The sequence below is a fragment of the Pimephales promelas genome, chromosome 7 (assembly GCF_988280905.1).
Source record: "Pimephales promelas chromosome 7, fPimPro1.hap1.1, whole genome shotgun sequence".
In the NCBI taxonomy this organism is placed as follows: Eukaryota; Metazoa; Chordata; class Actinopteri; order Cypriniformes; family Leuciscidae; genus Pimephales; species Pimephales promelas.
In genome coordinates, this window is record NC_142775.1 from 30,403,809 (window position 1) to 30,418,603 (window position 14,795).

Sequence of the window (14,795 nt, forward strand, 5' to 3'; positions counted from 1 at the left end):
ATGGGTGAACTTTCAGTCATCCTGTGAAAGCAAACGCTTTGCCTTATATTTCACCTTGTGCTCAAGTCTCAACGTCACGCATCGCTTGATATGACGGTGTTTCACCTCCACCGGCTCAGTTAAAGAGCAAGTGAATGCCAGAGATCACATCAACCTCACTTTCTCCATGATTTACATCAGCATGTGAGTTTACGCTACTATATTTATATTTGTATCAAGTTTTAGGACAGTAATGTCAGTCCTGTTTTGATTTTAGATAGTGTTGTGGTGGTTACTGTAAGTTTTTTTTTTTAATTGAAACTTACTTCGTATATGCTATTGTGACGTGCTCACTAATTTTACAAACCATAACCTATACTGTATTTTATGGGTTTTTGAATATCTGTTTAAAGTCATATTTATATGGGCCACTGTATGGGACATTCAAACTAAACGTTTTGCTGTTTGAGAAGGGATAAATGAGTGTTGTTGACTGATGATGTTGATTTCAGCAGAAGTGCAGTGTTGTGTTGTATTTGTTTGCTTGGACATGTTTGCCTGAGATGCTGCTTTTGCTTGTCATATTCGAGTCCATTAGTTACAATGAAAAACACGCATGAATTCCCTGCACGAGGAGATTAAATTAATAATCGCCCTTAATCTCGACTCGATATGTGCTCCTCATCTCGGTTCATGAAAAATATAGAGCGTTGTGTCTAACACCATTCACCTCTCATTGGGACAGTCAGGAGTGATGATCATGATGGGTGAATTTCATGAAAGATCCGGGACATATTAAGATTTATTTATTTTTTTCAATTAAGACATTATTTTCATGAGAATTAATTTTATATGTTTTTGTTGTGTGTTAGTAATTAATTTAGTTGTTTATAAAACAATATATATTATAAATGTAAACACTTCTAGCTTTTATTATCATTTTACTTGGTAAATCGTATACTTAATTGTCCTAAAATTGTCACACTGCGACTAATTTTATTAGTGGTAAAAAAAAAAAAAATTCTCATGATTTTAATGTGAAATTTTTAACCATGAACATGTATTTGTGAGATTACACCTGCTGATGATGATTTGACTACATGCCACATGTGTAAATAATATTTATAATTTAAAGTTGTTTATATATATATATATATATATATATATATATATATATATATATATATAACAACTTTAAATTATTTGGGAGGGTTTTTTTTGTCAGAATGAAAATGTAAATGCAACATTTAAACAAGACAACAATATAATATTCAAAACTTTAACAAAATCTAAAACGAATATTTTGACCAATAAAACAATAACATAATTTGTAATGAATAAATTGTATACAATTACATAATTAAAAACGTGTGACAACTTGCCCTGAAATTCATGAAAAATACCCTAAAATCTCAGTCACAAAAAATATTATGTAATTTTAGTTGGAAGACTGAATTCACTAAAAAAATCTTATTGTCATATATATCAGATGCAAAAGCCTCTAAGTGCCATTTGAAATTTTCTTCTAGAATGATCATTTTTATCAAGCTTGTATATTTAAGTTCAGTGATTTCACTTAAATGGCAATGATAATTACCTATTAATTGTTATTTTAATGAAATTACTGAACTTAAATATACAAGTTTGATAAAAATCATCATTAAAGAAGAAAATTTCAAATGGCATTTAGAGGCTTTTGCATCTGAACTCTTCATATATATATATATATATATATATATATATTTACACACACACAAACATAAAATGTAGCACATACACTAACCAGTGTGCAATTTGCTTCAAATATACAAATATGTACAAAGTAAATGTTATATTTATATAGAATATTGCATTAATATATTTCCTTGTCTTGCAATAATTGGAGGAAATGATGTGTAGCTTCAGCAGTAGTTATGTTCATTGGAAGATCTGGTTTACATTAAATAAAACATATGTGCATATTACTTTTGCACCCTCAATATGCATGTCTGAATATAAAAATGTATATTGACAGATGGGTTATATTAAAGGCCAGACGCATAATGTAGGCTGGCTGAAAGTCACCCAGATGCTGAGCTGACTTTTGTCCAGTAGGAGAAAAGGAGAGGGATTTGTGGCCAACTCTGGATCCTGACACAGATTTATGCCTGTATCTGGGGCAAAGCTGCTCTGTGTTTTACTGAGCGCCGGATACAAACCGTCCAATCCTCAGAGATAATGGGTGGTTAAATGAGAGTGTCACAATTTTCAGGGTTAAAAAGTCAATGATGGAGAGACGTACATATGAGAACAATGGGCTGAGTTTTTTTTTTTTTTTTTTTTGACTATCAGTTGTCTGTCTTTTCTTTATCTCACCTTTTAAACATTTCAAATAGGCTGTAGCCTACTTTCCCAGTTACTTATAGTAACACGCAGGAGGGAGTTGAGAGATCCTGTGGTTGTCTACACGGAAGAAAATGAAGCACATCATCTGCTTAACTCCTCTACATCACCTAACTGTACAATTTTAAACATGCTTATGATCTCAGCATTACAGATTAGTTCAGATGCTGATAGGTTTGTTTAAGCAGTTCTCAACTGACTAGTCTAACCTGATAAATATTATTAATAAAAATAAAATGCACTAACCACGTATTGTTAGAACTGCAAAATAAATATGCTTATCCGAATATATTTTAGAATGTAATTTATTTCTGTTATGGCAAAGCTGAATTTTCAGCATATTTATGCCAGTCTTCAGTCACATGACCCATCAGAAATCATTCTAATATGCTGATTTGATACTCAAGAAATATTGCCTTCTTTTATTATCAATTTGAAAACAGTTTGCGCTGCTTAATATTTCTGTGATACATTTTTGCATGATTCTGTTTCAAATCTTATTGGAAATGGGAATCTTTTGTAACATTATGCATGTTTTTACCGTCACTTTGATCAATTTTAATGCATAAAGGAATTCATTTCTTATACTAATTGACCTCATACATTTGAATTGTAGTGTGTACAACATAAGCAAACAAATGATATGGTAGTGTATTAAACAACCATATCAATTTTTTGCTTAGCAACCTTTAAATGGAATGACATTGTTTAAATGATTTGCATACAAAAACTGAAGTACTCTGACGTGTTGATGCAAATGTATGACACAGCTATATGACAGTTGTTCGTTGTCTTAGTGATATTTTCAACAGTCTCTTATCATTTACAAACACAACAGATATATCAGACGTGATGCTCTGGCTACCTGCAGTATATAGGCTTGACTCTACGTTCATTTTTGACCAAATAGCTTTCTTATGCGTATTCTATCAGCACACACACACACACACACACACACACTCTTGCTGGTCTAGTGCTGGTGGTGTGTTATATTGTCTTCATCAGCTCTGCATTCGGCCAGCAGCAGCATACTCTCGCTGCTCCAAAAGCTGTTTAGTGTTTTGTAAGAGCTTAAGCGTGCAGGAAAATCATGAATTGAAAATGTGACAGTTCGACAGTCAGTGTGTGTCCAACTCTTTACTAACAAACATCGATGCTACTCTTTGTCAGAGCCTGTTTCTTTCTTGCTTTCTCTTCTGCCAGTTCATATCTGGATTTTGCTCTTGTTCCAAGCTCCATCTCTCTGCGTGTTTGTGACTGGGGAAGCATTGTCATGGTTCATTGGATGTAAGGACTTGTGTTTCCATTAAAAAGCTAAATAACACAGAAAAGAGGAAAAAGAAGGATTCTCACTGACAAAGTAAGTATTTTTCTTGCTTAATATTATTTAAGTATTATGGTTTGTTGGCAATTACAGTATTTCATCGTTCATATATTTCATTATTATTCTGAATATAATATATGAAATACTTAAGCAGTAAAGTCCACAGAAATATTACCCTTTTTTTCAACATTGATAATTATAAATGTTTCTAAAGCACCAGATAAGCGTATTAGAATGATTTTTGTGACATGTGATACTGAAGACTGGAGTAATGATGCTGAAAATTCAGCTTTGCAATAACAGAAATGAACTACATTTTAAAATGCTTTATAATTGAAAACAGTTGTATTAATAGGACAATTTATAATCATATTAATGAAGACTTTTGAGCATAAGACACTTTTTTCAAAAACATTACAAATCTTTTTCTAGTTGAAGAGTTCAGATGCAAAAGCCTCTAAATGCCATTTGAAATTTTCTTCTTTATTGATGATTTTTTATCAAACTTGTCTATTTAATTTCAGTAATTTCACTTATGTTATTTAAGTGAAATTACTGAACTTAAATATACAAGTTTGATAAAAAAAATCATCATTAAAGAAGAAAATTTCAAATGGCATTTAGAGGCTTTTGCATCTGAACTCTTCAGTTGTTGGTCCCCTGTTTTTCTGCCACTGTGAACATAAGGCTATTTTGTAGTTGTTGGATTAGTGCTCAGGGAAATCTTACAGTGATCTCTATGAAATGTCTTCCAGCAAAGATTATCTTCATATTTCATATAATCTGTGTCTGATGCTACTAGTTGATAAGGCAGTGACTGCTTCCACTATAAGGAAAAATGTCACATGTTGACAAGCTGTTACATGCTGATTATGTATTCATCATTTTTTTATCCACTGCATAGTGTGCATTGTTTTTTCCCCCAAAGGTTTTTAAGAAAATCCCAAAACCACAGAATAATTCAATTCTGTGTACCCAAACATGAAGACTTATGTTATTTAGACTAGGGATGCACAATATATCTGTCACCACATCAGTATTGCCCGATATATGTTCATATTAAATGTTATCATTATCGGCCTGATAAGAAAATTTGGCCGATATATTAAAGTCGATAAATAATAGATTATTTCTTTCAGCTAAGACACTTCAGGTGTACACTTTTCATCATGATGGTTTTGAATAGCTTGAAATACTGTATGATTGTAATCACTTAAAAAAAAATAGGAAAATACAGTTCAGTTCAACATGTGCAGCGCAAGGTCTGTCAAATAGGCTACATCAAATTATAATGAAAACTTGTGTGCTTGGTACATTGCTTTTATGGTGAGACTTTTTTTTTTGTAATCAGCTTCTCAAAATGATATATCAAAAATATCGGTTATCGGCTTTTCAATTTTAAAGAATTACCGATTATCGTATCGGCCAAAATGTTCATATCGGTGAATCCCTAATTTCACAATAGACAGCGGTCTTTAAAAGGGAAAGACTGAGTGAACTTTGCATGTTTTTTTTGTTTTTTTTTCTGATAGTGCATATCTGCATTATCAAGGCATGGTCAGTGATAAGAGGTTTGTTGTCATAATAAAGAATACAGACGCACATAAGAGTGAATAAGTGTGACACACATACTGTCACATGATCCTTCAGAAATTATTCTAATATGCTGATTTGCTGCTGAAGAAGCATTAAATATTTATTTGTTGCTGCTTAATATTTTTGTATAAACCGTGATACATTATTTCAAGATACCTAGATGAATAGAAATCTTGAAAGAACAGCATTTATTGACATAGAAATGATCTGTAACATTATAAATGTTTTTACTTAGACTTTCAATTTAATGAATCCTTGCTGTATTATTTATTTCTTTAAAAAATATGAAAGTAACATATATAATTGAAGGTATAGTGCAGATAAAAGCAGTCGTCTGGTAACGTGGAAAATATGACTGCATAAGAAACCTTTGGTCTCTGTTGGGTTGAGAAAAGCATTCTCTTATCAGATGCCTATCGCAATTTAGCCATGTTGCCACATCAGAGATATAATATTCCTCAAGTATTTCACATTTTAATAGATTAATCTTTTGCTGTTTTCCTTTGAAAAACAACTCTAGTTTGTTGGGAATTTAAGAGAAACAGTATTTAATAATTATTGAACTGTAATTTTCTATCATTTTTACATTTCCTGTGACAATTCCGCTGATGATTTCTCTACCCCTCCTGTATTTTTCTTCCACTCCTTCTCATTCTATCTTATCTGATTTCTGCATAACTGTCCTCATTAACAGCTGTACCGGTAAAGATGAATGTTCCGGAGGCTTCAGGAGACCCAGAGGGAGAAGGCAGTGATGACTTAACAGGTCAGAAGACTGTTCTAAAAAAGAATGAACCAGTATATGTCTCTTTTATTTAACTGAGTTTAATGTAATAAAGAAATGAAGCTAAAGGGATGATATGTTTGATGTTTAGGAAGGAAAAAGTCTAGATTAAAGTCTTTTAAGTCACGCCTGTTTGGGAAGATAAGGAGGAAAGAGGAAGTCGGTGGTATGAAGCAGAGTCAGTCTGAAAGTGATATCACATGGGGTGTAGAAGATTCAGAGTAAGTGTTCACAATGATTGTCAGCATGCATGGTCACTTTGAAACCACTTAAAGCTCACCCTTGTGTGCTTATTTTATCGAATGTGCATTTGAACTTCAAATCTTAAAAGTAGGCCTATGTTTAAAAAAAAAAACTTTTTGCAGATAATAGAATATTAATACAATAAAAAATGCCTCTTGAGTATTCTTAAAGATGGTTGACTGTTAAAAGTTTTTAAAAGTTTAACTTTAAAATACATTTTTAATCATGGTTTAGTACTCTTTTGTTGTGTTTTACAGAAGAACACTTATTTTGATGTCTACTAACATACTAACACATGTGATGTGCTTTATTTTTAACTGTTGTTTTTTTTTATTTGATATTGCAATCAAAATTAATATATTTTTAAATGTGTAATTACAAATCTATTTAAATAAATGACATACAAGTTTCAAAAGAATGACATTAAAGTACATTTTAGTTTACCACAAATGCCTGTCAGTACATTATAGGACACTTTAACCATATTTAAAAGACAACATTAATTATGTAAAAAAAATTGAATTTAATATATACTGTATGTAAAATACAATGCATTTTTATTTAATTGCAATTAACATGAAATGAAATTAAGTGCCAAAAATATTACAAGCCTATTCTTTTAAACTATATTATTTCCACAATTAGTACTACTTTGCTTCTTACATCTTTTCTTCAAAGCTGCTCCAAAGGCATGCTGGGATCTCGGGCATTTTCACATGACAGCATTTTCCAGGCAGAACATGGTCATTCAGACACTGAACCGCTAAGAATTCTGTCTCAAGAGAACATTCATGGCAAAATTCAAGTTCTTCAGGTGAGTACACTCGGTAACGTTTGTTCGAGGTTAATTATTGCCCACTTTATAAACACATATCAATGTGATTGACAGCAGACTTTTTGAAATAGTTTTTATTAATTTATGAATACAATGAAGTTGAAAGGTCACTTTTTCGGTTGATCAGATGAAACTCCAGCAGCAGAAGATGCATTTAGGCCCTCCCTCCCTTCTGTTACCCATGAAACGTCGTGAAGGCTTAGGTGGAAGTTCAGAAGATGACGGCCTTCCTCGTAGCCCCCCTGAAGTGTCCCGTGGCGAAGGACTGTGCATCAGCGTATCGAACAAGGTACTTGTACTGTAATATAGCAGCAGTATGCGTATCTTTGTTGTCACGTATAGTGTATTGTAATGTACGTATGTGTGTAATTGGTTATAAATCTGCACAGCTTTGGCACAGCTTCAGACATCTGCATAAATTTGTGATTAAACCTATTATACATTTTGTGTGGATACCAGTTCTTGTCCTCATTCCAGTTTAAATATGTTATTGTGTTTGCATTTTTATATTCCTCGCCATTTCACCTCTGTGTTGACATAATGCCTGGCATTCATACATCTATATCATGGCCTAAATGTAAATGATTTATATGGTCTAAAATATTGTCTAATGTCCCTTTTAATTGTGTGCTTCTCTTCCTCTTCCAGGCCTCTTCACAGCCTCTCTCTCCTCATCCTATAAGCCCAGCACCTTCACCTCTTTCCCCACTTTCCCCTGGCTCAGGGGTAGACTTCAGCACCCCTCCACAGTTGACGTCCCTCCTGGACAACTCTGCTGCCCGTCACCGTATGTCCCTCAAACCTAAGAACCAAAGGGCCAGTGCCAAGAACAAGAGGGTAATCACTTCAGTGAGTATTTTTTATGGCCCTTTCTAAACCAATTATCTATTTTTGTAAAGCGCTGCTGCAGTGATCATGTATTTTAGTAGGCATCACCCTGGTTCCCTTGACAAAAACCCAACAGGATTTTCCCATTGGGTTTTTAATTATTGTAGAAAATAAGTTCCGTGACCAACAAAGGTTTATGATTCTCAAACATTTTGTTCATAATGAGAATCTTTGCAGAATTAAAAAGCTATGGTTAGGAAATAAACAAACTACACCACTGTCACACGACTTCAGCGTCACACCATTAAGCCTCAGACAAGTCTTTTGAGTTAAAATAGTTTGCAAGAGCTTGATTATAAACACAACTAGGTTGTAAAAGCCATCACAACGTTTAACAACCCATTAGCCACTTGTTAGCAACTTAAAAAAATTACGACTAATATAACTGATGTATTTTTTTTGTCAGAGGACAAAACTTGAACGTAACACAAGCTTGTGTTAAACACAGACCTTATCCAAAAACCCATTGTCTTCAGGATAATGGAACCAGAAGTGCAAAAATACTATCTAATTTACGATTTTTACAACTTATTCCTGCAGCACTAATCGATTTGTAAAAAAATATATATTCTTTTTCATAAAACAGTTCATATTTAATAGATATTCCTAAAGATTTTGACCGATTGTTTCCTCTCTTCCTGTATTTCCTATGTAGACTGGAAGCAGAGCACGATCTGAGCGTTTGAACAATCTGGACTGTTCATTGACTATGAGGGAGGAAGAGGAAGGGCTGGCTCTCGTAAAAGAGATACCTCGAGCTCACTCTTATTCCTCTCAGGTCTTGCGCCCAGGGGAGAGGTTTACGGCTTCACAAATCAAGAGTTTTCCAGTTTCATCTTTAATGACTCTGCAGACTGCTGGAGATAGTAGACGAGTTTCTGCTGAGCCTGAGCATGAGAGAAAAATCCTGTCCACATCCCCTCCGAGCCCTAGCCTAAGAGATATGACTCCAATTGAGTCTCCAGTAGCCAAACTACCAATCCCAGTGGTGCCAATTGATAGAAATGGAAAAGGAGAAGCAAGTGAGATGCTCAATAGCTCCAAACTTCACAAGAACAGTCAAAGTAATGTTGTGTCAACAGTAAGCCCAGCTGTAGGACCAAATGTGAGTACAACACCAGAACCAAGTCATGTGAAAGATGAGAAATCGAATGCTATGCTAATACAGACCAAGATGGACACATTGAGCAAATATAGTTTTCAGAATGCAGTAAATATAGAAAATCGTCTGGCCTCTACTTATGCTCCAAGCAACGTGTTTTGTGAAGTGAATGTAAGACCATCGTCTTTGAGGCGAACTGTTCCATCTACAGATGAAAAACAAGAGTCCAAGACTCTTCAGCCAGTCAGCACAGTGTCGGCTGTTAGTCAGGAAGATCACTCTCAAACAGAATCCATAAAGCGCCAGAGAACTGTGTCTGGATCATTCCACTTCAATGTCTCCTCAGATAAGAATCAAGAGCGGCCGAGGACTGCAAGCTTCACTGGAGTAGTTGGGCAAGCTGGACTGAAAAAAGAAGCTACCGAACCTACTAAACCTTCTTTAGATTTCAAGATAGAGCGGCAGGTAAGTTCACAAGTTGAGAAAACAATAAAAAACCCATTTGCTAACTTACCACCAGTATCAAAGAAGGAAGACAAAATAGACTTAGATCCAGTGATACCAATGGAGGAGAATCAGGACAACAAGATACATGAGATTGGTGTAGAGGCTACTGAGGATGTGATGGAGGACATGACTGCTGGATTAGAGAGGGAGACTACAAATGCATTTGGAGTGAAGCTTCGCTCTACCTCTCTTTCGCTAAAATTTCGTTTGGACAAAGCTCAATCAGAAGACAAGGCAAAAGGCCACAGTGTTGAAGTCAGTTTGCTGACTCCACCTCAGGCCTCACAGACTGATTCAACCTGCAACATAAAAGCAGAAGATCAACACACCAGCCCGGGGTCTATAAGACTCCATACTAAACTTAAAGACCCTTCTCTCCAAACCAATGAGTCCTCAACCTCAGTTCAGTCCTCCAGTTCACCACCCAAGGGTTTCTGTAGAGACAAAGAGAGAGCTGGATTTCTCAGACATACTGGTGAGTTTCTTTTTTTTTTTTTGGTTTCCCATGGTGCTTGAAGGTTATTCATCTTAATTACTTAGTTAGTTTGCAATTATGACACATGTGAACAGCTACAGAACATTATGAGGATGATGTTCCAGGTCATACCAGGGAACAGTCAGTGTGCTTGTGCTGCTTTGTTTCAAATGTTTAACTTTGCCCATCTGACTCTGTCTGTAATTACACTGATAGTGGTTACTCAACTGAGTAAACAAATGACAGATTGTGCTCATACATCTATGTTCAAGTTATACCTCTTCTGATCAAACTGACGAATTACATTACTAAATCATTAAACCAATAAAGTCCGTATTATCTTTATTCCTTATTAATGATTAGTCAATTTTAGTATCATTTAAATAGAGTAGCGATAAGCAGAAGAGCCCAGTGAGTAGTGATACATGATTATTACAAAAATAGCTAGGGAATCATAAAGAATTTAAGAATTCTGGTCTCTTAATGCTTCATTACAATCCAGTAATTGTCCTAAACAATAAAGATTGTGGTAACCCATTTATCCACTTGTTAGCAACCGCCTTTTTCAAGGCACGTAACAGCTTAAAAAAATCTCGAGTGGGGTAATATTGATGTATTTTATGCCGTAGAATAAAACGTGAAAGTGTCTTGAGCTTGTGTTCACCACAGACCTACTGTATTTCAGACATTTAACCAAAACCCCATTCAAAAAAATCTCATTGACTTCAGGATGATGGAACCGGAAGTGCTAAAATGCTAACTTGCTTCTGCGTTTTGGCCTACAAGTGATGTTATACCTGCACCACTCTATAGTCTTTTCTATCCTTGTGTATATTCAAATTAAACAATTAAAAAAATGAATAATAATCTTGGTTCCAACCCTAAATAAAAGGGTTTAAATTCAAATCTTATATACTATACACTATGCACTTATACTATGCACTCATCTGTCTAGTGTTTGAATTTTATAAGGATTATTTTGTCATCCAACATCAGAGTCTGATAGTTCCCCCTCTGCTATTTAAGGAAGTATTGAGAACATGAAGTGTCATTCTTCCACACTCGATTCGGGATGCTCCTATAGAATCTTTAGCTTTGTTTGAGAGTCTTACCTAATTTCACATTCAACCATGTTACCCATTTTGGTCGGATCACCTCTTTCCATGCAAATGGGTGGTTTCGACTGAAATAAGCTGCATGGTATTCTGATAAATTGTAATTCTTATGTATTTTCAGAACCTCCTCAGCCCTTACCATCAGCCAGCAAAGACATTAAGATTGCACCTTCACCCTCGACAGAAGGTACTGACCTGCATCGAGAAGAGACTACAGCAGTGTCCTCTCAGGAGAACACACCAACATCTACAGCTTCAGAGGTGTCCTGGATGGAGATGGCCAGAGAGAAAACCAGAAGTCTGCAACAGCTTTTTACCAGTAGACTGCCTGAGTTTCCTAGTTTGCAATCACGGCCAACAACCTTGACCACAACACAACCACAAATGCAAACATCCACTTCACAAGCCAATCCAAGAGTCGCTCAGAACATTACAAGCCAGCCGACAGCTACACAACCACCTTTAAGACCTACAGAAACAAAACAACTGCCATCTGCACAGCCATCTGGACGATCCACACAATCTACCACACAGTTCACTCAGACTACAGCATCAACAAGCCAAACTTCAGCAAATTCAACTCAGACAACCACTAGTCAATCTCAAATAGAAAGCACCAGAGAAGTCCAGTTTCAGTCCAAAACTCAAATTTGTAATTCAACAACAAAACCAACTCAGTCTACAGTTACATGTACATCAAACGTACAATCCACCACTCAAGCCGTACTCACGGCATGTGCACAAGCTTGTGCACCACAGTCATCACCACTACGAGCAGCATCACAGACCTCCACACAGGCTATACTGCGTCCCACACCTCCCCAAGGTTACCCACATTTGTCGTCAAGCCCAAAGTTAACCTCCCACCTAGTCTCCCAACAGTCTGCCAATACTGTGTCAAAGGATCAGCCTCAGAATGAGGTGGGAGAGCCCATTGTAATCTCAGGGAAAGCTGACAGGGCATCTGTGCCTCAAGGCAAGGGGACCGGGTTCGAGGATGGCAGACCAGTGTGGGCAGCAGGATTAGGAAACAAGACCTCGCTGGTGCAGCGCTGGGAGACTCAAACAACTGTTGCAACCAAGGTATCATACAGTATTATGCTATCTCCAAACATTTATTCAGTCATATATTAGCCAGAGAGTAAACACTTACTACAGCAAAAAAAGAATAACTCTCAAACTCTAAATCTGATTCAATCATGTACATTGGTTTCACATGATGGAAACATGTTATCTCTACTCGCATTCTTCAAGTAAGATGAATCAATTTGATTGAATAAGTGTTATTTAGCATATCTAAAATTATTAATATAATTTATTATTAATAATACACGCCTCATATATTATTAGTAATAATTAGGGCGGTGCAAAAGTTAATTGCGATTAATCGCATCCAAAATAAAAGTCTGTGTTTACATAATATATTTGTGTGTGCTGTATATAATTATTTTGTATATACTGTATAAATACCTATGCATGCATGCATATATTTAAGAATTATTTGCGCTTAAATTCTGTATATATGTATAAATACATAATCTATATTATATAAATATAAATATTTCATATATGAATAACACATTTTCTTAAATATATAGATGCATGTGTGTGTATTTATATATACAAAATAATTATATACAGCACACATAAATATATTATGTAAACACAGACTTTTATTTTGGATGCGATTAATCACAATTAATTTTTGCACAGCCCTAGTAATAATACATGTGATTATCATGGGTGCAAAAAACAACACATTTAACTGAAGGAATTAAGGAAAAAACCCACATGGGGTCACTAGAGTTTAAACTGTGCTGAATTCACTTACACATTTCACACATAAGCACCATGGATGGTATTGTATCTTATTCTTATGCTAGAAACGAATAAAAAGAACTGCAGCAACAACAAAGTTCATGTGACAAAGTCTTTGTGCCAGACTGCAGGGTGTTTGATTCTGGACAACTACCTCTGATACCTCTGTAGGTTCATTATTTGAATGGCTTTTGCCAGGACATGGTGAAAGGTGTAGTGCGTTCCACACTTTCCTGTCATACACGTCATAGGATATACACGTCCTGTCCTTTCCACTTGCTGTAATGGTCAACTAAAGTGAGTGTATACCTGCAATCCCAGGTGCCTAACTCGAATAGGCCGACAACGTCTAGTTTTCCCATGGAGCAGTAAAAAGCAGTGGTATGCATGGGCTGAAGGGGAGAGGCAGATGTGTTTTGGCACTTTTGTCATAGGCAACCAATACATGTAGATTCAGATTTCTTTTTTAATTATTTCAATAGACAGGTGAGCAGAAAGCCCCATCAGAGTCCCGAAGCCCATCTCAATCAACAATTCCTCTCAGACCGATCTCAAAAGTCTCAGGTACAAGCACAGGATTCGACCCAAGTATGCCAACGCGTAAGTGTGAGACACAACATGAGTTTTACATGATTTCTACAATTCAGTTAAATGCTCATACTTGGTGTTGGTATTTCTAGAAGCATCAGTCTCTTCTGTTCCCATGAGACAAACAGACAGAGAGGATAAATGGCAGCAGAAACAATCATCATCACCTTCATCGTCACCTTCATCATCTCCTCTGCAGTCTGTTCGTGACAGTGCCCAACCATCCTGGATGGAGCTGGCCAAGAGGAAATCCATGGCATGGAGTGACAAGACTATGGACTAAAAAAAACATAATAAAAACATGGAGGTAGAGTTTACAAATGCAGGGTTGAGTCTGTGTATACCGTTGAAAAGGAGGATATGAGGACATCCATTGAATCCAAAGAACTGTACTGAAGTTATTGGTTTGTTGATGTAAAGCAGTGTGGTCTTGATGAACCACTGTTGGTTTTGTAAATTCTTGAGGAAAACTTGAACATTCAGCAGTCATTTATCTTAATACTGTTTGCCTTCTACCTTCTCTTGTGAGCTGCTTGCATTAGTATGAATGTATGCACTCAAAATAGGTACCAACATTTTTGGAATGAAACAAAATAAAAGGGAGAAGTATACTGTGAGCTATGAAGCCACATTCTCTTGCAACACTGGGTTAACAGCACAACAGAATGCAGTGAATGCAGATCAGAGGTGGACAGAGGAAATCAGAAAAAAATTTCAGGTTCAGACTCAAGCAAAAGCACCCCGAGTGCTCATGAATAGAAAAGTTTGGTATGTTTTAATCACTCGCACGTGTGCAAACACACACACACACACCTGTACATGTACAACTATAGAATTCTCTCCCATGTGATATGTTGCTCATTGTTTCTCAGGATTAACCATTGTTTTCTTGTGAAAATGTTGTTTGAGTATTTGTTTATTGATTATTTCCTTTCCAATTACCCATTTTATTTTTTTCTATGAATTCCATCCAGTAATTTGTATATTTTGTGACATCATATCACCTGTTTCAGACAACTCTTATATGTCTGTTTATGTTAAATGTTAAATTATTTGGCTGTAAAGAATAAATCAAAGTACTCGGAGCTTGCTTTTCAAAATATCAACTAAACTTAAGCCAATAAATTCAACATATAGTGACTTGTGATTTGTAATGTAT

General features: G+C 35.6%; 1 protein-coding gene across 2 annotated transcripts; it reads left to right on the top strand.

Moving 5' to 3' along the window:
* The first annotated feature begins 93 nt into the window (after positions 1-93).
* Positions 94-14,253, top strand: cracdla (cracd like a). 2 transcript variants are annotated; one of them, XM_039683485.2, is made up of 11 exons: positions 94-183; positions 3,595-3,721; positions 5,976-6,047; positions 6,157-6,286; positions 6,987-7,122; positions 7,271-7,432; positions 7,792-7,992; positions 8,687-10,115; positions 11,352-12,313; positions 13,531-13,648; positions 13,729-14,253. In XM_039683485.2, the coding sequence occupies exons 3-11, from the start codon at positions 5,990-5,992 to the stop codon at positions 13,917-13,919; spliced, it is 3,387 nt and encodes a 1,128-aa protein (XP_039539419.2). In that variant the 5' UTR covers positions 94-183; positions 3,595-3,721; positions 5,976-5,989; the 3' UTR covers positions 13,920-14,253. The 2 variants fall into 2 exon arrangements, with proteins under 2 accessions (XP_039539419.2, XP_039539417.2); XM_039683483.2 differs by lacking the exon at positions 94-183 and having other exon boundaries at positions 3,038-3,721.
* Positions 14,254-14,795: the final 542 nt, after the last annotated feature.